The following is a 22,343-nucleotide window of genomic DNA, read 5'->3' on the forward strand; positions in this document are numbered from 1 at the left end:
GAAACCGTTTTTGATATTAGTGTAATATACATTTAATAAGTTTAAAACTATTCAGTCAAATTGTATTTAACTGACACGCATTACCATGATATTCAAAAAAAAAAAAATTCACTAGCTTAATAATTTACAGTAAAACGGTTGATTTTTATTTTTAAAAAAAATAAGTTTATATAGTCAAAGTACATGCCTTAAATGCTGTAAATTTAAGACTGAATAAATTCGTTATAAAAATAATAATGGGGAGTGAGCGTATCATCCTAGATAGTTATAGTAGTGAGTAGGTACTTATAGTAGGTACTAAACCTACCTATTCGATCCCCGTTTAATGATAAAATTGATTCTCTAAAAGTTGTTTATAAAATATGCATAGAGACTGTCACTCATAAAGTCATAAATGTGAACTATTTGTGCTTCAGTCAAGATGTTTGCAGTCAAACATTTTTTTCGTGAGCATTAAAGTTAGTATTTAAGGTGCCATCTTATATTTAAAAACTGTATAGACAATAATATTTCATTTTCATACATAATATAGCATACAATTTGTTGGCTGCGGTATTCTATACTATTATACGGGATCGATTGTATTATTGTCCATATTTGTCTCATATAGACGAGTATCAACATATCTAAGCGTAAATAAATACATATATATATATATATAACTACATATAAAATAATTTTAAACATATATTATTTATTTGTAAACATGAGTACATTAACACTACATAGAACACAGGAACTCGCGTAATGTAACATTATAAATAAATTATGATAAATAGTAGGAAATAAGAATAATAAAACTCTAAAAATTAGCAAGTAAATTAAAATATGGCAAAGTTAGCACACGTCAAATTTTATGTAACTACCCGGAAACATAAGTATTATTGGACTATTCTCAAAAACTGGTCAACATAACGAAATTTAATAAATCAAACAATATAACAATAGTAATAATGCGTAATACAATAAGAGGTAACGTCTATTTAATGTGTTGGCTTAACATAGTTTCCTGAATAAAATAGAATTCTGAAGGACATTCTTAATTTGCTCTATACAAACAGTTTAACGATAAAGAGTTTTATTTTAAATGATCTAAAACTAAACAATGTTGTATTATTGTTTTGTAGCAACTTTTAATTGATTTAATCTGAATTATCATAAAAACAAACAACGGAAAGATTATAAGATTAAGGACACATTGCATACCACTACATTATAACTACACAAATAAAAAAATAAAATAAATCGAAAACTCGTCATTGTGGTTACACTTATTATAGTGGTGGTCGTTATTTTATATAACGAGTTTCTATAGGTACACTTGCTCCAAAAATGGTTTGTATGATAATTTTAGTTCAAAATTATTCAATATGAACTATTTTTTATAACTTATAAGTTTATTGATATATAACAGGGATGGAAAATCCGTGGCACACATTTTGAGAGCAAGAAAAAAATTAAAATATTTTTATTGCATGTATATATAATATATATACAATATTGGCAGCGGGAGTTACTTATGATAATTTTTTTCTTATAATATGCTATATAATATATAATATTTTGCATGGCTCACTCGAAAAAAATGTACCAAAATAAAATCGAATTATGTGAATGCAGAATATAATATAATATAATATTATATTATATTATATTATATCTGTCTAATACACGAGATCAAAAATCAAATCATGAGAATAAGGAGGGAACTTGAACACAGAAATAATATTTCAAAAACATGTACCTATACCTACCTACCTAAACATTTATTTGTATTAATTGTATTATTTACATTCACATTTTCCATTGTACTTGACATAATATGTTATTTTAATATTCCTCTATTATGAACACACGCGGACTCTGCAGTGACAACGAGTGACAAACCTGCGGTTTATAAAGTCTATGTACCTGTCTATGTGTATGAAATATGAATACAAGAGTCATCGTCGAATATAGTAAGAAATTATTTTTGCTTTTACGTACTGTTATAATAAACGTATATCTGGGTTAGGCACACTTGCAGAGAGAATGCTAGCAGGAGCACACATAGAATTATTGAACGACAATTTTGGAGTATCACTGCCACCTGGTGTACCTGTTTGTACCTATAGACCCAAAGACGATCACACATACTGAGCAAGAAAAGCAGAAAAAACAAATTTCCCTTTATGTTTTATAAATAATGTATGAAAACGCAGTCAGCACAAACAGCGCATTGATACATCGCATCAGTATTTTCTGCACATCTATTATAATATTATAATATACTACAATATAATGCAATAGTGCATAGATATGATAAATTGCACAGGTAAAATTCACAAACATGAATCATGACGTTTCCATAGTGGTAAATAATGTACTGGTAAGAGTTAACAATTTGTTATCATAACTTCCAGGTAGGTATTTACTCAAGAAATTTAATTTTTTTTCTCAGTACTCGTGATGTAAAATTACCAATCTATATCAACATATTTAGTATAATTTTTTTACGAAATTACAATATCATATAAATTATAATAAATATAAATATAAATTATAATATTATCTTTTGTATCGTGTACACATTTGGTTTTCTTATCTATAAGTTATATAATATGTAGCCTGAGGATTCATTTTCTTGTTAAACGGTTTTCGCAAAAAATATTAAATTAGCGTCCTCTAAAATAGTTAGAAAATTAAGTTCGATAGTTATTGAATTATTGAAAAAAAAAACCTTAACAACTATCCATAAACACATTAATAAATAATATCTGACATAGTGACATTTATACTTATTTTAGTTCTATTAGAAACTCAACATGGTAACGGTAAGATCCAAATGCTTTCAAAATTCTATCCTGCGAATTATATAAATTATTTCACAAAAAAATGAAAAAATTGAAAATTATTACTTTTACATAAGACTATATTAATTAATATTATTATCCTTTAATAAAATGGTTAGGTAAATAAAAATGTTGAATACACAGAAATTACATAATAATTATATAAGGTTCATTATAGTGTCTACTCGCTACACTCACAATTTTGAACTTTGAACTTTTTTTTATAATATTTATTTTTTTCACTATCAAAAGCTAAAACACAATAGCCAAGAGACTTTCTCCAACCCTAAAAATAAAAATTTATTTAAATTAAACATGCCGAAGCGATATCAGTGGGTAACGTCTTCAATTGAGACTATTTTCAAATACTATGTTCACCCCTCCCATCTTCTTATTGAATTTATATGCAACAGATTGTTGATTTTAAATAAAATTAAAATTAAAAAAAATTTTTTTACATAATTTGTTGTAATTTCAAAATAATTCAATGGTTTAGGTATATCAATATTTTCAAAAAGTCTTCTGATAAATAATTTATACGAAAAAAATGAGCGATTCTAATTTGAAAAGAACAGAAGTTGGAATCGCTTGAGTAGAGCACTCCTTAAGTTATTATTATTTTTTTAAATATGGTCCTTATAAAAATAGTATAGTTAAGGAATGCCAAAAATTAGAATAGGAATAAATAAATTTATTTAAGTTTAAAAAATAGGCAAGTAGGATGCCTATTTCTACTGAGTAACAACCGTTTTCCCTAATTTTTTCACAACTACTTTGAGAATATCTTAGGAATTTCTATTTTGATCTCACAAAGTAGCTTTCTAAAACTGTCCACAAAGTTGAAAATCATAGCATTTTTTCTACTGTATAAATCGTGTGCCAGCCTAATTCATACATTATTATGAATAAAAAAATACATTCCATTCATCTCTCCGCTTAGAGTCTAAAATGGGGATGAGCGTGCTTAGTATAGTAATCTATCTATTACTATGCCAGTTGTACCTCTATATATATATATAAAAACATATAAACATAAATGTAACTATATTTCGTAGTGGGGTGGGGGGGTGACCTTGCAGTGCTTACTCGAACTGCCCACGGATGGGTAAAGTTCGTGGATATCGTATAATATTTTTATATTATACCACACTAGGAAACAACAGTAAAATTTTTGGTGGAAGGTGAATAACAATATAAAAATCATTGGACGCGTATCAAGCATTATAAATAGGTGCCGAATTTTTTAGCGACGTCAGTCCAGTCAGCACTACGGTCTTGCCCGTTTAAATTTTGCGCGTTGTCCGAGTATATTCGAAATAATAAATAATAATATAATATATCGTGTGTGTGTAGGTGTGTTATGTCCACGTCTTACAAGCACAGTATTTTAAAAAATATATATTAAATTAATATTTATATTAAGCATATTATTTTCGAGATACACGCGAGTCGCGCTGCACCGTGAAAATCGTATTGAATTATTTTTACAATAATAAAATTATATTATATTATATTGTATAGACATATAATACTTACGTTGAATACTTAGAATACCTATCTACGTGAATTGATATAATTTTACAATAATAAAATATTCATCGACGGCATACTTTACCCGCGACGGTAGCAATAGTGATTTTTCTTTCTCGTTCGGTCGCGAATTAGGACACAAATATAGGGGAAAAAGAAGAGGGAAAAGCCGTCGTTTTCCTTTTTAGTTTGTCGTTGTCGTTACATTATTAATATAATTTTTGTTCCTCCGCCACCGTTCGGAAAACCGATCTCAGCTAGGCCACCATAATCGCGTTCAATATCTAAATACACTCGCGCAAACTTCGTTGCAGTCACCGCACCGCCGTCTTCGCTGCCCACACGCTGCGGACTCATGGAAGTTACACGGTTGTCACTGTGGGTCCTGATCGCGTTGGCCGCCGTCCTGCGACCAGCCCGAACTCAGTCATCAAAGCCAAACATCGTTTTCATTATGGCCGACGATTTGGTAAGGACAACGTTAAGTTTAAGACTCGTTCATCCCCAAAACAACGAAGGTGTACTATTATAATATTTATTATGACCCGAAATGATATCGAATGCGTTCATATTTACTTTTTTTTAGTACAATAATCATAGTTAACTTTTAATTTCAATGTTTAGTTTAAAAATGTAATATTATAACTTAACATTTTTTTTAATTTTTCATTTAAATGATCTATTATATGATTTCTTTCATATTTTTATCGCACCTATATTATCTAGTAGGTACTATATATGCCTGCATAATTTATATATTTTGATTTAGAATTTGGATAACACATTTAATATTTTATTTTAAATTTGAATTTAACGATCATTTTCTACAAGCTATAACAGTTGGTAAAATTATTGTTTATGGAAATATTGAACTACGACCAATTGTGTTTGCATATGAGTATTTAGGGGACTTATCTGGACTTGGGCACCGTGAGACAATAATATGCGATAAATATATGCATCTATTGTAAATTTAATTTTTACCATACCTTTTTAAATTCTTAACAATAAGATGAAGGCACTACTTTATTATTGCTTTTATACTATGTGCACACTTTAATTCGTGAAAATTCGCAATTCTTATTCCGCTTGTCTATATTGCTTACTTTTAAATATAGGTTTGTCAATTTTTAATTCGTATACTCATATCTGACAACCCAAGAGTTGGCAATATGAAATAAAAAAAAAAACTAAAATGTATAATATAGTGTAAATACGTAGTACCTATACAAATTATCATAATTTTACCGAATACTCACACGCTTATATAGTACATGTTGTATGTTGCATTATATAATGTGTAAAATATTTTAAAACTATTATGCAACTTCAGTCAATACACTCAAATCTTAATAGACCATTACTACACAGTTGACAAGTAAATGTGTAGGTATATCATATAATAAATATTAAAGTAGGTATGTAGAATTTATTACATTTATATATGACCAATAATGTGCAATTATAAGTAAACTGAGAAAATATATACCGTACTACCCAATATTTTCTGTAAAATATTCTCTCAGAATATGTCATAATGCGTAAAAAAAAAAAAAAAAATGATAAAAAGAAAATCCAAATGTAATGCATGATTAAAATATAAAGATGAAATACAATAATGTTCCTTTTTTTAATACATTTTAATGACGATAAATAAATGTATACATTAGGATGGGGCCTATAAATTTGGAAACTCCTAAATTAACTGGAATTAAATTTTATACGCATATTCTTAAAAGTTGAGATAAAAGGAGTATAAAGGAGCTTTTTAAACTTTAAATCTAATAGACCGATTTTGACGAAAATTTAAAAAATTGTTCTTAGACACTTAGACAGTAGTTTGAAGCACAATCGAAAATATACCAAGTGTTATCATATTATCCAATCTGAATTGACTTGTAAGTAAATGAAAACGTTTATTTTTATTTTCATGGAGGACATTTAACAATATCTATTATAGTATATGTGAAGTTAACTGTAGACCAACAACAATAATTATATTTAACAAAGTCCGTGAAGACATTTCAAACACATAGGTCAGCGGTTCCCAACCTCGGGTCGCAAATTAGGGTCGCAGAGGTTTTCATGGTGGGTCGCGAAAGCTTTTCTTACATTTACATGATATATTTTATTATATTATAATTTCAATTTCGGAAGAAAAAAAATTATGTTTTTTTTTGGGTCGCCAAAAGTTAAATTTAAAATTTTAGGATCGCACTCATAAAAGGTTGGGAACCACTGACATAGGTATTGCATCCGGACCCGCTATTTTATGTCTGCAATAAAATTAAAAATTTTATTGTTGAATTGAGGGAAGCTTGTATTTCTCAATTGATTTGATGAGTTTGTGAAGACTTTGTACTTTGAGAGAACTTCAATAATAATATTATATAAACGTTATCGTAGCGAGTTTATAACTATCAGCGGAATTCGAGAATGGTGTTAGATTATTTTATTGGGATAAAGAAAAAAAATATTTTAATTGTTTGTACCTACCACGGTTTTATATAATGATAAACGTTAAGCTAGATAATATGTCATTTACAATAAACTCAAAAGATTTACAACCCTTCCAAAGTTCCGTACACCCTGACGTGAGGGTTTTTTTTCCGCGGCTCTAAGGGCAATGAGCTCCCAATGACCGGAAACGGGAATCTGCAGCAAGGACGTGCGTTACATAAACAGTAAAAAACAAAAATCATCGATTGGTTCCGACGAAGAACGACCACAGCGCAGGTCATTACATTATACGATAGGGGTGTGCGAATGTGTGACGCTCAATTTCGGCATTTCTGCGATAACACTATAATTTAGTGAATACTGTCGTTATTATTTAGCAATACATCAAGCGCATTTTGCTCAACAACAATAATGATAGAGGTACTAAAATACTGTGGTTTATTAAAATATAATACACAACCGAGTCGCGCCGATTACTTATACTTGGCCAATTATACCGAGTGTCAGTATATTAGCGTGTCGCAATTGCCAATCAACGTGGGTAGGTATTTGTCGAAGGTGACGAGCTCGTGTCGAGCGTATAGGTTATACCCAGTGTTGTAAAGTATTTGAGTAAAATTATTCAAATGATTTTTCCCGTGTTGAGTAGGTACTTTATTGAATACTTTTTTGCTTGAAGTATTTAAACGGTAGCTATTTTAAATAACATGTTTTTTACTATTGATCACTTTTTTTTTATTCCTTTAATTTTTAATTTTTTTTTCTATTAATTGTAATTTTTGTAAAATAAAAATACCATGGATTCGCGGTCATGCTTCAACGTTAAAACGTTATAACCGTATAACCTTATAACAGCAATAATTTCTAGTATAGTCAGCTTGCTACTCTATTTGATGTGACGCAAAGTTCTATGTTTGTGACGTGTACGCATAATATCTCGACGCATATATGAGTTTTAGCACGTTATCGAAGTTTTATACCTTGTCCGTAAGATATAACCACAAATCAATTACATTTGTACAACCAAAATCTTTATAATATGAAATTCGGTATAAATACATTTAAAACGTACGAAATCGAAATTTGGAATAGAGACAATAATAATAATAATAAGTGATTCAGGTTTATCTAATAATCTAGATGTTCAATAAGAAAAGATTTCCCGAATTTTGCATTTTAGACAATTGCTGACACAGGGATTTTTTTGAGATTCACGGTGGAAATTCAAATTTTGTTTTTTTGTTTATAAATAGTTTCCATTGGTTAAGAGTCATAGTTAATGTAAATCGTAATAGTAGAATTGAATATTATTTTTTGGAAATGGTTGACATTGCTTACTCGGACATAGTATAATAGGTAAAACCATGCATAAAATGTTCGTATTTATAACCTAATATACATATTATATTTTATAACCATTCTATCGGTTTTGACGAAGATTTTATATATCGTTCTTCGAGTTATAGTTGTCAAAGTTAATGAGTAGTTTGAACCACGTTCAGAAATATACCAAGGGCAATAAAATCTGAATTGTGGTGTACTAAAACCGATATACACCAATATAGGTAACGCCGTATTTTGTATTAATTGATTATTTATTCCCAGGCAAAGGCAGGTTATACAGCTATATACCAAAAACCAATTCACCGTAGATACAATAAACAACGAAAAGCCCGGGGTCAGATTGTATTAAATTGTATTATTTATGAACAATTTGATGTCGGTTTTCATCTATTCATAGCTCAATTTAATGTTTTTTTCTTCTCCGGAAACCAGTTTATCATCGACGATGATCGAAACCAAAAATATATAATATTACCAGCTACATTCAACATTATCTAAGCCACTGACGAATAAATCTGGGATTCAAAGATTATCGATTTAAATTTATTAAATGTTGTAACTTATATAATCATTGGAAATGCGCGTCGTTACAACCGCGAGTGTTGATAAAACAAACATCTGCAGTACTGAAGAGTATAATTTATTAATAAACAATCAATAATTAAAACGGCTTAAAAAGTATTCCGTCTGACATCACATAATATTATGCAGGTTGATTTGCTGAAACGTTCTATCATAGGTACGCATGTTATCACCTTATGAATTTTTAAGCACAAAGGCTTAGGACTGCAACTGATCATTGCGTGATTTCGTTTGGGATTTTTTTGGTTGTCGTATCTGCATGATATAACCAACAACCAACCAATGTAAAGAGGACGATGACCCGGTTTCAGACGTTACGTAAAAATCGTAAGCGATCTTGACATTAATAAACTACAGCAACAGTATTCGTAATAAATAATACTACGATGTTGATTGTAAACTAAGAGAGCGTTGACATTGCAGATTATGATAATATCGTTTGCAAATATGTTGCGGTCCTTGTGGTCGTCGTGGCGGTCTACTATTCGTAGGAAAGTAAATATATTATACATTTTGCAAAAACAAGAAAATTAAGATTTCATTGCATTTCACGTTTTCTTTGGGAGAGACATAAAAACACAACTCAATAGCTTGAAAACATTGTTTTACGAAACAACACGTGACTACTGGTGTCTGGTTGTTTTTGTGTCGATTTTATATTATTATGATTTGGCTTTTTTAATTTTTCGGGATTTTAACCTTTAAGTTCGTTTATTGAATAAAGTTATTTATTTGTACATATAACTTATTTTTAAATATAACATTTTCAATTTAGAAAGTGATTTTTAGGAATTTATTCAAATATAGATTCCGTGGGTTTTTATATACCTAGGTACCTATCAAAATGATTTCACTATTGATTAATAATAATAAGTATTGGAGAGCCTAATGGTTAAAATATTATAACAATTTAAATGTACTGTTGAGAAACGATTTTGGCTGAAGTTATAGTAGTAAATAATATAATAAACGTCTTTAAATGTAATGGATAGCAAAGTCATTAAGAACTTAAAAATATCATACGAATTCGTTCGATTATGTATTTGATGAAATGGTTAAAAGTTTGGGTAAAAATTTTAATAATGGTGTGCCTATTCAGAACATCAAAATAATAATATAAATATAATAACAATTCAGCGATCAATATTGCATATTCATAGCAGCTCTTGAATACGCTTACGTTTTCGCGTATCGTGACACGAATCACGTAGTTGACAAGGAAAATGCGTCCAAGATGAGTTAATATGATTTCGTATCTATTGTGTACCTATGTATACTCTATATATTAAAGTAGTTGAGACCAATTCTAATCATGTCACACAATAATTCGAAAACTCTTTTACCTGCCAATCCAAAAATAAAACGTCAGTTGATCGTGATACACCATACACCCATTATACATATATCTGCGTGTAAATGTTATATTTAAATATTAAAAAGTTTGCGATCCGTTTGGTAAAAACAGTACTTATGTCCTATGCCTACTCAATAGACAACTCATTAAACTGTGATAATATTATATTATTATGATGCTAAACTTCGACACGTATACCGATTACCGATTCACTACAGCCTGCAGCCTACATTCATAAATCATAATATTAAAATATATATATATATATAGGTATTAACTGACCATTTAGGTACTTATTTCCTACTGTAATACTTTTTTGCATTCATTTTTATGGGTCTATTTATCACACTGAATGGACAACATTTTCTCAATGGTTTTTATTTTTTTTTTTTTTTTGATATACATTTCATCCGTCAACAAGTCTGCATCTGTCATGTCCGCCGTCGGCATATAAACGTATATTACGCTGCACCAGTGGCCGTTGTCGCGTGAGTGGACATTCTAAAACTGACATTGAATTTTGTCTCGGTCCGGCGAAAGTGTAGGTACATTAATCACGAATAGAACTAGGATTTTAAGGCAATCTAAATAATAAGACATGTTGTAAAAATGTATTTAGTTTTAGAAATTCTGCTATAAGTATTTTATTTTTTTTTTTTTAACACGACACTAAATCCGATTGTTCCTTAAACGGCCTTTCTTAATGACACTGCAGTAGTCCGTTTATGACTAAAATATTATAATACGCAAAATATAAATATAATATACATGATAGTCTTATGAAATTATCAATAATTATTTCTATCTTTGAACTGAATATGTATCATCATAAAGTTAAAATAAGTTTAAAAAAAGAATTATACAATTAAATATAAAAAAAAAAGAAAAAAGTTAAAAAAAGTATATTTTCCATTTTTTTCTCTTAATTTTTAAAATCTGATACAATCTTGCTTAAAAAATTTTAAGAATCGTAAATATCAAATATTTACAAAGCAGTTTATTAATCAGCTTATTTAATAAAATTGTATATTATACAAAATAAATAATGTAAAATTAAAGAGTGGGCAAGTGGGTACCTAGCCGCTGTGGTACTTAGAAGTTAGCTGTACAGTAATAGGTATAGGTACACTACAAAACGTCTTTGAGTTGGTCAGTATAATGAATGAATCAAATTACAAATTCAATATTAAACCAAAGGCTTCGAAAAATTCTGAGTGGAGACAGTCTATTGGCATATAATATATGCATTTTATTTTGCTATTATAGTATTATAATATTAAATAGGTATATATTTATATTGTTATTGATTTTTGAGCCAATGTAGACTTACCGAAAAACGTGATGAAAACGAAGGTATACCTACATGTTTAAATAGACAATAGCTTAAAATCAATCGAAATACCTATTTTGATAATATAATTGCATAGCTATTATGAATTATGATTACAGTTAATAGTGATAAACCATATATTATGTATACCTGCGTAAAATGTTCACCACTTGCATAAAAAAGTCCACGTGAACGTTTTTGAATTATAACAACATTACTAAAATAAATTGTTATTCATCATTTAAAATTTAAATACATAATTTCATTAAAATTTCAAATTCAAAAATAAATTTCTTATGACACAAAATAATAATATAATAATATAACGTAATAATTATAAATCTGTGGGGTTTAAGATATTGCAACAGCATTTAATCTAAAATGTCCAACTAAATGTAGATATGTTGTCCGTCTGTCGATAAGATTGAGCAAAACATCTGTCATCATTAGATCGATTATATAGAACTAGGTATATAATTTATCATAGATACCTTTAAAAAAAATTTACATATTGATATTCATAAGTGATATTGAATCTGAAACCAAAAAAATAAAACATTAAAGTATTAATTTACTATAGTACCTTTAAATGTTTAAAAAAACAAATAAAGGTAATTCAGATTAAATTTTTAAAATGACCAAAAAACATCAAAATTCACTAAAAATATTATAAACTGCTCTAAAAATTAAAAAAATCTAAGAATGTAATAAAATGCAAAATATAATTTAAATTGTTTAATTCCTTGCTGTACGAAATGAACTTTTTGCTTGGAAAGTAATGTTCAAAACATTCTCGAAAAATGTGATTTCCATTCAAACCCGGTCCCTGCTATTATAATCATATTATAATTATGGTACTTAACATTTTCAGTCTCTCTTCCATTCCCCACCTCTACCACCGAATATTTACCCACGGGACATCACCTGTCTATAGTAGGTGAGTAATAACAACAATTTATAATATTGCATAGTTGCGCCTAAATTGATTTATGTTTTTCTACGCCCCGAAGTAAAGTCAACGGAGCTGAATTGAAAAATAATATTTATAACGATTATTATATCGAATTCCTACGAACGTATCGCACGACCTACTATGAAAACGCGAAAGACAGAACATGACGTCTGACATTTTGCTCGTTTTCCATCTCGTCTAACCTGACCACCTGCTGCACACCTATATATATTAATATAATAATAATAAAACACACGTTGCTTCACACAGTCATGAAGAATGGCGCAGGCATTTAGTCTTGTGGACAGGGCCGTATTTAGGAATTTGACACCAAGGGGCAACAAAAATAATACGCCTCATTAATCATTATACAAAATACAAATTTAAATTATAAAAAAATTAGCCGTCCTCTCCTACTCAGCCGCTCGGGGCAACAGTTCCCTGTAGCTCCCCCCCCCCTAAATACGGCCCTGCTTGTGGATATAGAAATCACAATAGGTCGACCGCACGCCGATGCCGCCACCATGTTTCGACAGTATTTTTATACCTGTGTGTGTGGTTAAGTTCACACTCTAATTATTAATTACCCCTGTTAATAATACGATAACATTGACCTTGATAAAATGCATCGAAGAAAATGACAACGTTTTCGCTTTGCTCAAATCGGCGCGTGGATTACTACTATAGCAAAAGCATTGATTAGAACGCACTACCCATTAGTCCGCTTGTCTTGCATTCTCGTCATATTTAAAGTCTCACTATCATGTCCATTACAATTAATAATTAGTAATTAGGCATAATATGTATAGGTAACAATATTGAATGAAAATCAAATAAAATGAAAAACGACGAATATTCTAATAATAACAAAACAAATAAATAAATGTATTGTGTTGCATCGTAAGACTTCGTTATTCTTTAAGTTGCAATGTATGAAAAGTCACATACAAAAGAAGTCGAACGTATATCGGTCACATTCGTTGGTGACGCGAGATATTCTGATTTGTTTTTAATAATTTAATTGTTATTTGGAATCGGAGAAAACATTTCTATAGTCAAAATATATTTGAGGAGAATGGAAAAATTATCTCCATCATTGACTATTATATGTCTACATGACTGTATGTCTGTATAGCGTATGCGTATCGCAATACGTATTGGTAATTTAATATATTTGATGATATAATTATGATTTGAAAATCAAGCCAGAATATTATTTACAATGGTGTTTTTATATTTTGATAATAGCCGTTCTAATGCATGCAGTCTTTTTATTTTTCCGATAATCATAAAATTAATTTATTTATACCGGATACCGTTGTAATCAGTCATTCGTCAAGAAATAAATTGAAATTAAATTATTTTTATGAACTTTCGAAATACCGTTATAACCGTATCTCTCGCAGAGTGCTGAACCTGTCTACTGAAATAAACGTATTGAATAAAATGTATTGAAAAATAATAATCATGTTTTTCCAACAGGGATGGAACGACTTGAGTTTTCACGGTTCCGACGAGATCCCGACACCTAACATCGATGCGCTGGCATTCAACGGCATTGTGCTCAACAATCTATACACTCAACCGGTTTGCACGCCGTCTCGGGTGGCTCTAATGACTGGAAAGTATCCTATTAAATTAGGTAAGTGATCATTGTCGAGACTCGCGATCGTTACGATATTATTTAAATCGGGTTCCCTCCAGTTTCATAAAAATGTAGAAAAGATTGTTTATGATAAGTAAAATAAAACCAAATATTTACCGGTTTCTGGAAATAACGCACTGTCAGTGGCGCTGTGGATGCAAGAAGTTGGGGGAATCTGTGGGTGCTTAAATCTTCCAGAAACATATATATCATGATTATTATGCAAATAATAGGTATTAAATATTTGTAACGTTGAAAACCAAAAGAATAACACATTTCTAACAAATTCACTAATAATTAATTTCCAAACTATTATACTTACATTTATTATTGTAGTTTGAGATTTTGTAAGAGAATTACATATAAATTCGAATACAATATATGAATTTAAAAAATGTTGCACATTTTAAATGATTTCCTCTTTATTTTGTGAAAATTGTCGTTCTTAGTTATGAGTTTATGATTGTAGCCTTCTTGGTTCTTTCCTGAGCAAAACAGCTTTTGCTATATTCTACGTTTGTAATATAGGGGATAACACATGTCGGTGTGGCGTTCTCTCAGGTTTAATTATAACGTTAACATTGTTAACAATAACTAATTTTAAGTATACAGTGTCCCACAGAAGTCTTACATTCTGACAAATGAAATAACTTTTGTTCTAATCAATATTTAAAAAAAATGTCTTTTAAATATAATTCATAGACACTTGCGCTACATTTTTTATTTTTATTTTTTAACACTGAAAATAAAAAACTTATAAATTGATAAAAATTTTTTTGAAATATTCAATATAGCCAATTTGTAAATCTGATTTTTAGAAAAATATGTATATGGTAAAAACACTTATTTAAGTCAAATGGCTGATTTTTTACAATTTTTTTAAATATCAATATTTTCGTTAAGTAAATTACGATCTAGTTTATGTTAAAAACCTTTTAATTTCAAATAATAATTAAGTTTTTTAAAGATATTTTATAAGAACATTTTTAAATAAGTGCATGTTAAAATCTAATTATTTTTTTTATTGTATTTATTTTAATAATATGTGATGTATAAACTATAAATTACTATAATTTACCTAACGAAAATATTGATATTTAAAATTTTTTTTAAATATCTGCCATTTGACTTAAATAAGTGTTTTTATCATATTCATTTTTCTGAAAATAAAATTTACAAAATGGCTATATTGAATATTTCGAAAAAAAAATGTATCAATTTTTAAGTTTTTTATTTTCAGTATAAAAAAATAAAAAATGTATTCTAAAAATGTAGCACAAGTGTCTATGGATTATATTTAAAAGAAATTTTTAAAAAATATTGATTAGAACAAAAGCTATTTCATTTGTCAGATCTCTTTGGGACACCCTGTATAAGTTAAATTCCCTCTTCCATGTAAAAATCATATATCTACGCCAATATACATATTCAGTTTAACAACTATATAATTAATAACTGCTAATAAAATGAGCTAATAGTAATGATAAAAATGCTGAACAGGTATGCAAGGTCCTCCAACTTATGGTGCCGAACCGAACGGCTTGCCGCTGTCCGAGAAACTGTTACCGGAATACCTCAGAGAATTGGGATACACGACTCGAGCTATTGGCAAATGGCACTTGGGTTTCTACAAACCAGCCTATACCCCCACACGGCGAGGTTTCGACTCACACTTTGGGTATTACACCGGATACATCAGTTACTACGATTATATACTCCAAGACGTCGTAAGTCGAATAAGTCCTTAACACCTGTTCAAAAAGGATTTTTTTAAAGGCTGTGGATTTGTTATTAAATCCATTAATTTAAAATTGCTTTAGATTTTAGAACATGACTTTCTTTACACTAAGTATTAATTAAGTACCTACCGAGGAATTCAACGTATTGAAACTTTTTTTTTGCATTTTTAATATTTGCATTTTTTTTTTTTTTTAATAAATAATCAAATATCCTAGATTCTTATAATGTTCGCCAAATGTAATAATGTAATATTATAATTTTCTATAAATGGTATAATTTTCAAAATATTTAGACAAACCTCGATTTTCATAGGTATGCTATGATTTATTAAATTTTAATTTTACAGATCTATTACAGTGACTTTGTACTCAATAACCAAGTGTTCACTTAACAGCTATTCTATGAAAAAATTTAAGGTTATACCTAACCGCATTTTAAAATCTGATTTGCGATTTTTCGTGATTTATGTATACAATACATTTTATATAACATTTTGTTTCAATTTCAAATGTGTTTTTAAGATTTTTTTTTCTATATTAAATTCACAACCATATTTAATAATTATTTTATCAAATTGTGATTGTTATTAAAACAATCAAAAACTCACGTGTGCTGATAATTGATATTAACGGTGTGTTGGAGCTAGCTATTTATTAAGGGGATTCACATAAATAATGTAGAATATACGTTTACGATTCAGATGTTTATTTTTAAACTTCTAACAATATTGTCTTGAAAATCCAATGTTACCTGCGTATTAAAAATATATAAATGACTGATCGAGGTCCAACTACTTCTCGAGGCTTTGAGTTTTTCCTGATAGACACCCTACCCTCGTGATCTACATAAAAAACAAAAATCACCTAGGTACCTATCTTAAATGTCAATTTTAATATTACACAGTACCAAAATTTCGGCGAATTCCACGGGTTTGACATGCGACGAAACGACACGATCGCATGGGACGTGGTTGGCAAGTATGCTACAGACGTGTTCACCGACGAGGCTGTGCGATTGATCAAAGAACAGCCGGCCAACCAGCCACTGTTCATGTATCTAGCGCACGTGGCCGTCCACACAGGCAACAGGGGTAAGAATTTAGAGGCACCGCAATCCGAAGTCAACAAATTTAATCACATTTTGGACCCAAACCGCCGAACTTACGCAGGTAACCACGTCAGACCGCATCAGTAATTAACAATTAATTGTGTTCTTTGGTTAAAATATTATTTCTTAACAAAAGATAAGACTATAATGTACAATATTATATACATTTTTAAATTCAAACAATTTATTGTTTAAGTTTAAGTAAAAGAAAAATCAATTTCTACCTACTACGAAACTTAACACGTTAATAACATTTCTTTGTAGCGATGGTATCCAAACTAGATGAGTCCGTGGGTCGAGTAGTGGAGGCGCTAACAGAAAAGAGAATGCTGCAAAACACTATAATCGTGTTTATGTCAGATAACGGGTCGCCATCGTTCGATAATTCCGGTCGGAATTTCGGACCCAACGTCGGCGTAACGCCAAACTGGGGTTCAAATTTCCCGTACAGAGGAGTAAGTTTCATGGTTACAAACAGGCTCGTATTTAAGGGAGGGATCGACGGCAATATAAAAATTAGGTTTAGGAGTGGCAAAATATTGAAATGGTAAAAATTTTAAATTTAAAGTTATGAAGTTATAAATTAATTAAACATTTTTATTTTTCAAGTTGTTTTGTCATTTTAAAAATTGTGTTAAATAATATTTTACATAAATTGATTATTATACTGAGTTTTATTTTACATTCATTTAATTATTTACTTCTATACAATATTGTGTAATATCAATAAAGTAAAATATTTTTTCTTTTTTTGGAGGGGAGGTATTTGATTTGATGTGAATGATAAAATTTGTAAGTACCTATATAATTTCGTAAGAATCATAAAATACGATTTTTAAGTTTGAATTTACGCTTAAAATGTTCAAAAGTAATAAAAACCTATTATAAATGAAAAATTACTTTAAATAGGTATACAAGATTCCAATAAACTCAAAATAAAATGTTTTATATCCATTCAACAAGACATAAAACAAATTTCTACTAACGAAAATGAGTGTCGTATAAACACTGGAAAAATTAGTAAAAATTGCACTGAAATCCCTGTCATAATTCGTAGGCTGTGAGAAAAACTACATGATGGATCCATGACCATAATAATGTTTTGAAAAATATTATATTACTCCAACAATATTCTAAACATTAAAAATATAATATCGTATATTGCATAGTACGTCTCTTTTAAATTATTTGTGTACAATTAGGTTTGTTATATTAGGCGATTATTGCTGCAGTCCGTGTATATAAAATATAATGACGCCGTAAATAAATAATATAAGATTTTGATTGTTATATCGGTTTGGCATTTTTTCACAGATAAAGAACACGTTGTGGGAAGGCGGAGTTAAGAGCGCGTCATTTATCTGGGCTCCATACTTCCAGGAAAATCCTCGAGTTTCCAAACAGCTCATGCACATTACCGATTGGTTGCCGACGTTATATTCAGCTGCAGGTATGTGTCTCCGCGTGCAGCGTAATAGCACGTACAATATTAAGATTAAGACTTATAATTTTACAACTCGATTTATAATACAAAGATTCAATTTGACTATGTCGGGTAAAAACATTTTACCGAAGTCATTTTTAAACAAACAATTTTACATATTTTATCCATGCATGGTACCTACATATTATTATGTACAACATTAATTGTTAATTAATCTTTAATTAACATTATTATCTATTTTTTTTTTCTAAACATTATCTTGTTATAAAAGTCCAAAATAAAAAGGCGGGTAAGTCGTGGATGTCACTCTGCTGTACAGTAGGTTACAAGTGGGTTACTGTAATGGATGGAATTAAATTTGAAACCAATGATATTATATCATTGTATACGAAAAACGATTCTGAGCGAAGACGGTTTATCTGTCTAAAATATATTATAGATTATTAAAAAATTTCAAATCTTAGATATAAAAGGAAAATTTTTTACGAATTTCTAGCATAAAATAATTTACGAATTTCGTGATTTTTACATAATATGTTGTCAAAATTCAAAATTTGAATGCTTTTAAAAAAAAATTGTGACTATGAATTTATTTTATTTTTCAACTGCTATTGTAACAATATGTTAAGAGCCTTGTATTAAATTTTCAAGCTTTTCTGCCAAACAAATAAATTTTTATCGATATTAATTTTAAAAAAACTAATAATGATCGAAAATTTGAAATATCTATGAATAGTTCAACTTAAATCGAAAATTTTTGAAAATTGCACGGTGGATAGAATATACTTATATAAACATTCGGTAAAAATTGCATGTATCTATGGTCATTTGTTTTAAAGTTACATCAAAAACCAAAATCGATTTTGTCAAAAAATAAGCGTGCATAAAATTTCTTGTTTTTCCCTTAATTTTTAGTTTTTTTTTTTCGATTATTTGGAAAAGTATTAAGAATTTTTCTCATTTGACCTCCCCAAAGTACCAACTAGATTCACTTTCTGATCGAACGAGGTACTGAAGTCAAAAATCGAAGCACTTTTACTGCCACAAAACGTGATGACAGACACAAAAAAAAAAAACACACACACATCAATACCTTAAGGTAAAATCAATACCTTCATCGCTCCGCTCAGAATCTAAAACATATTTTGTACTGTGATCGACGGTTATACACAAAAAAAAACGTTATTCATTATTTGACTGACAGATTTATTCTTCTCACCTGAAATCCAAAATAAAAATATGATTTGTAAAAAAATTTTAATTGTGCTTTTAAAATACGTAGATAAATAAGACTAAAAAATATATTACATTATATAGGTACAATATAGGTACTTCAAAAACAATACATTTTCCGTGGTAAAATTGGTAACTTTGTTTCAGGTGGAAATCCAGGATTTTTGCCAAAAAATCTGGATGGACTCGACCAATGGACATCGCTCACGTTAAATTTACCATCGCAACGTAATTTCGTATTACTAAATATAGATGAAAAAAAACGTTATGCAGGCATTATCAAAGACAACTGGAAATTAATCGTCGGTGAGTATTTTGACAAAAATTTACAATTGTTTAAAAAGACAAAATATAAGAACATATCAAATTAAATGTCACAAAATACATTACTCAATGAATCGAAAAACCAATGATAATTTCTCTCTAAAATGTTTTTATCTTAGGGATTTTTAATAAAATATGTTTAACCTTAAAAATCACATTATAATTATGGTAAAAACCGTTTAGCGTCCAAATATTTTAATGAACTTTTGATATAATAGTGTATAATTATGACGTTACAACCATATGTTTGCACTGTTAGACATGGTGTGGTCTTCTTTAAATAATTTGTTGATGGCTCAACAGTTTTAAACTATATTACATTCCAATATATATGTATAGATATTAAAAACTTTATTAGTACAATACAAACACGATTTCACTTTATGGCCACTTCTATGTGGTAGTTGTGTTTTTGTGATATTTTGGGGAAATTGAACATAAAATGCGTAAATGTCACAAATCGAGGTATTGTTGAGAAGTGTGCAGGAAGAAGGAAGTATAAATTCAATAAAATTTTAATAGAATCAGGGATAGCCCTCCCATACTTTTATGTTAATCTCAAATAAAATGTTTAATTTCTTATCATTTTTTATCCGCGTGCACCTTTTCGGGGCTTCTGGCCGTTTTATTCATTTGAATACTCGAATTATTACTATTACAGTGGGTAGATTATTATTAAACCGATCAAAATATCATAATATCACAAACTTTTTTTTTTTTTTTTTGCCGTTCACTTTGAGTTTTGACATAACGACAGTTCTCCGCAAAACGAATTAATTCATAATATTACACAACCATTTGCTGGCCGGCAGGTTCGACAGCGAACGGGTCACTAGACGGGTTCTTCGGGGCGACCAGACCTCGGACTGCGTACAACGCTACCGCGGTTCTGTACAGCCCGGCCGGACGCGCCCTCGCCCGACTGTCCGACTCGCTGCCGTTCGCCACAGGTACGAACGGTGTCCTCGACCTGTTGGCCATGCGGTACGAGTCGACGGTCCGGTGCAACCCGTCGGCCGCGGGACCGCGCACCCCGTCGCCGTGCCCGGCCGGCGAGGCGTGCCTGTTCGACCTGGTGGCCGACCCGTGTGAGACCAACAACGTGGCCAAAAAATACGTGGCCGTCAGTGGACAGCTGTACGAGGCGCTCAAGTACTACAGACGGCTGCTGGTACCTCAGACCAACCGGCCGTTCGACCCGGCCGCCAACCCGGCCCGGTTCAACAACACGTGGACCAGTTGGACGTACTGACCGACCGACCGATGATCATCCGACCGACGCATCGTACCTATATAACGTTAGACGGGGCTGTGGACCGAATGCACTGTATTATTATATTATCAAAGATTCACTCAAAACGGATTCCGATGCATGATCATAACATACACTAAAATACGCGATTAAAATTAAGTATATCGAGTCTTATTAGTTTTACTGCAAAACAAACGAAAACCCATAATATGTTTTCTATACGTTCATGCATTATTTTAGCTGACGAAAATATGATATAGGTAATTTGTGGGAGATGATTCGAATTTGATCAAATATTTTTTGACACAATATGGTTAGGACAGTTTAATCATTGGTGCATAATATTTAAACAATACTGCATTTTTTTAAGACCAAATTCGTGTTTTTGATTTTTTACAAAAAAAAATTCATGCTTATATTGAACAATTTTTAGCGCATTCAATTCACTGGCCCTTAGTATGCTGTATAATACACTATATGTTTAAATGTATTGTTACGTCTTAGTAGACTAATTAATTTAGTGCAGAAAAACAGAAAGTATATATTCTCTGTTAATGTGTAGGTACAGTAATCAGATGAATAATTATAGCTTAACATTCTCGAAGTAATTTACAACTTAACACGTGACCTTGCGTAAGCAGTTACCTACTATGTTATTGTTGTAGTACGATTACTATAAAATGTAGTGATATCGTAAAACGGTCAAAAACAATAAGCTTTATTAATTTCTGCGGATTTTCAGACGAGATAAACAATTCGTTAAAATGTATTTATTCCTATCACTATAATTATATAAACACTCCAGAAATACCAAATAATACCACATATAGACTGTAACCATAATATTAAACAAACAGATCGGTTAGACTGCCGCTTTACAGGAAGAGTTGCACCCACTTCATAATATGTTTGGTGCCTGTTTGCCATCTCGACATTTTGTATCTTTCCGGAGAATTAATAGTAAGCGTGTACTTGGTGTCCTCTTGAGAACCGTATTGTTAAACATTGCTATAGGTTCTCGTCCATGTAGTTGTAATAAGTATATTTTTATTTTGTGTAATTTATTAATATTACATTTCCTTATATTTATTGTACTGTACGTCGGATGAATTCGTTAATCATACTTTTGAATGCTTATATTGATAAGTAACTTAATATAAATAAGTATCGAAGTGTGTAATATTATATTCAAGATACAACAAAGTACGATTCCAA

The 22,343-nt window shown here is 30.0% G+C and overlaps 1 protein-coding gene across 1 annotated transcript; it reads left to right on the forward strand.

The window, feature by feature from the left end:
• The first annotated feature begins 4,081 nt into the window (after positions 1–4,081).
• On the forward strand, positions 4,082–21,946 carry LOC107169055 (arylsulfatase B-like). The gene is made up of 8 exons (XM_089216814.1): positions 4,082–4,830; positions 13,866–14,025; positions 15,529–15,755; positions 16,672–16,936; positions 17,140–17,330; positions 18,190–18,325; positions 19,700–19,858; positions 20,689–21,946. The coding sequence occupies exons 1-8, from the start codon at positions 4,717–4,719 to the stop codon at positions 21,126–21,128; spliced, it is 1,692 nt and encodes a 563-aa protein (XP_089072940.1). The 5' UTR covers positions 4,082–4,716; the 3' UTR covers positions 21,129–21,946.
• Positions 21,947–22,343: the final 397 nt, after the last annotated feature.

Source organism: Diuraphis noxia, unplaced genomic scaffold (assembly GCF_037042655.1).
Source record: "Diuraphis noxia isolate RWA-SAM2 unplaced genomic scaffold, SU_Dnox_SAM2 contig0001, whole genome shotgun sequence".
Taxonomy (NCBI): Eukaryota; Metazoa; Arthropoda; class Insecta; order Hemiptera; family Aphididae; genus Diuraphis; species Diuraphis noxia.

What these genes read in the sequence shown, in the direction of transcription:
- LOC107169055 (XM_089216814.1), top strand. Translation starts at nt 4,717, where the DNA reads ATGGAAGTTACACGGTTGTCACTGTGGGTCCTGATCGCGTTGGCCGCC. An exon ending in ATTATATACTCCAAGACGTC is followed by an intron (nt 15,756 to 16,671) that starts GTAAGTCGAATA and finishes AATATTACACAG; the next exon opens with TACCAAAATTTCGGCGAATT. An exon ending in CAACTGGAAATTAATCGTCG is followed by an intron (nt 19,859 to 20,688) that starts GTGAGTATTTTG and finishes GCTGGCCGGCAG; the next exon opens with GTTCGACAGCGAACGGGTCA.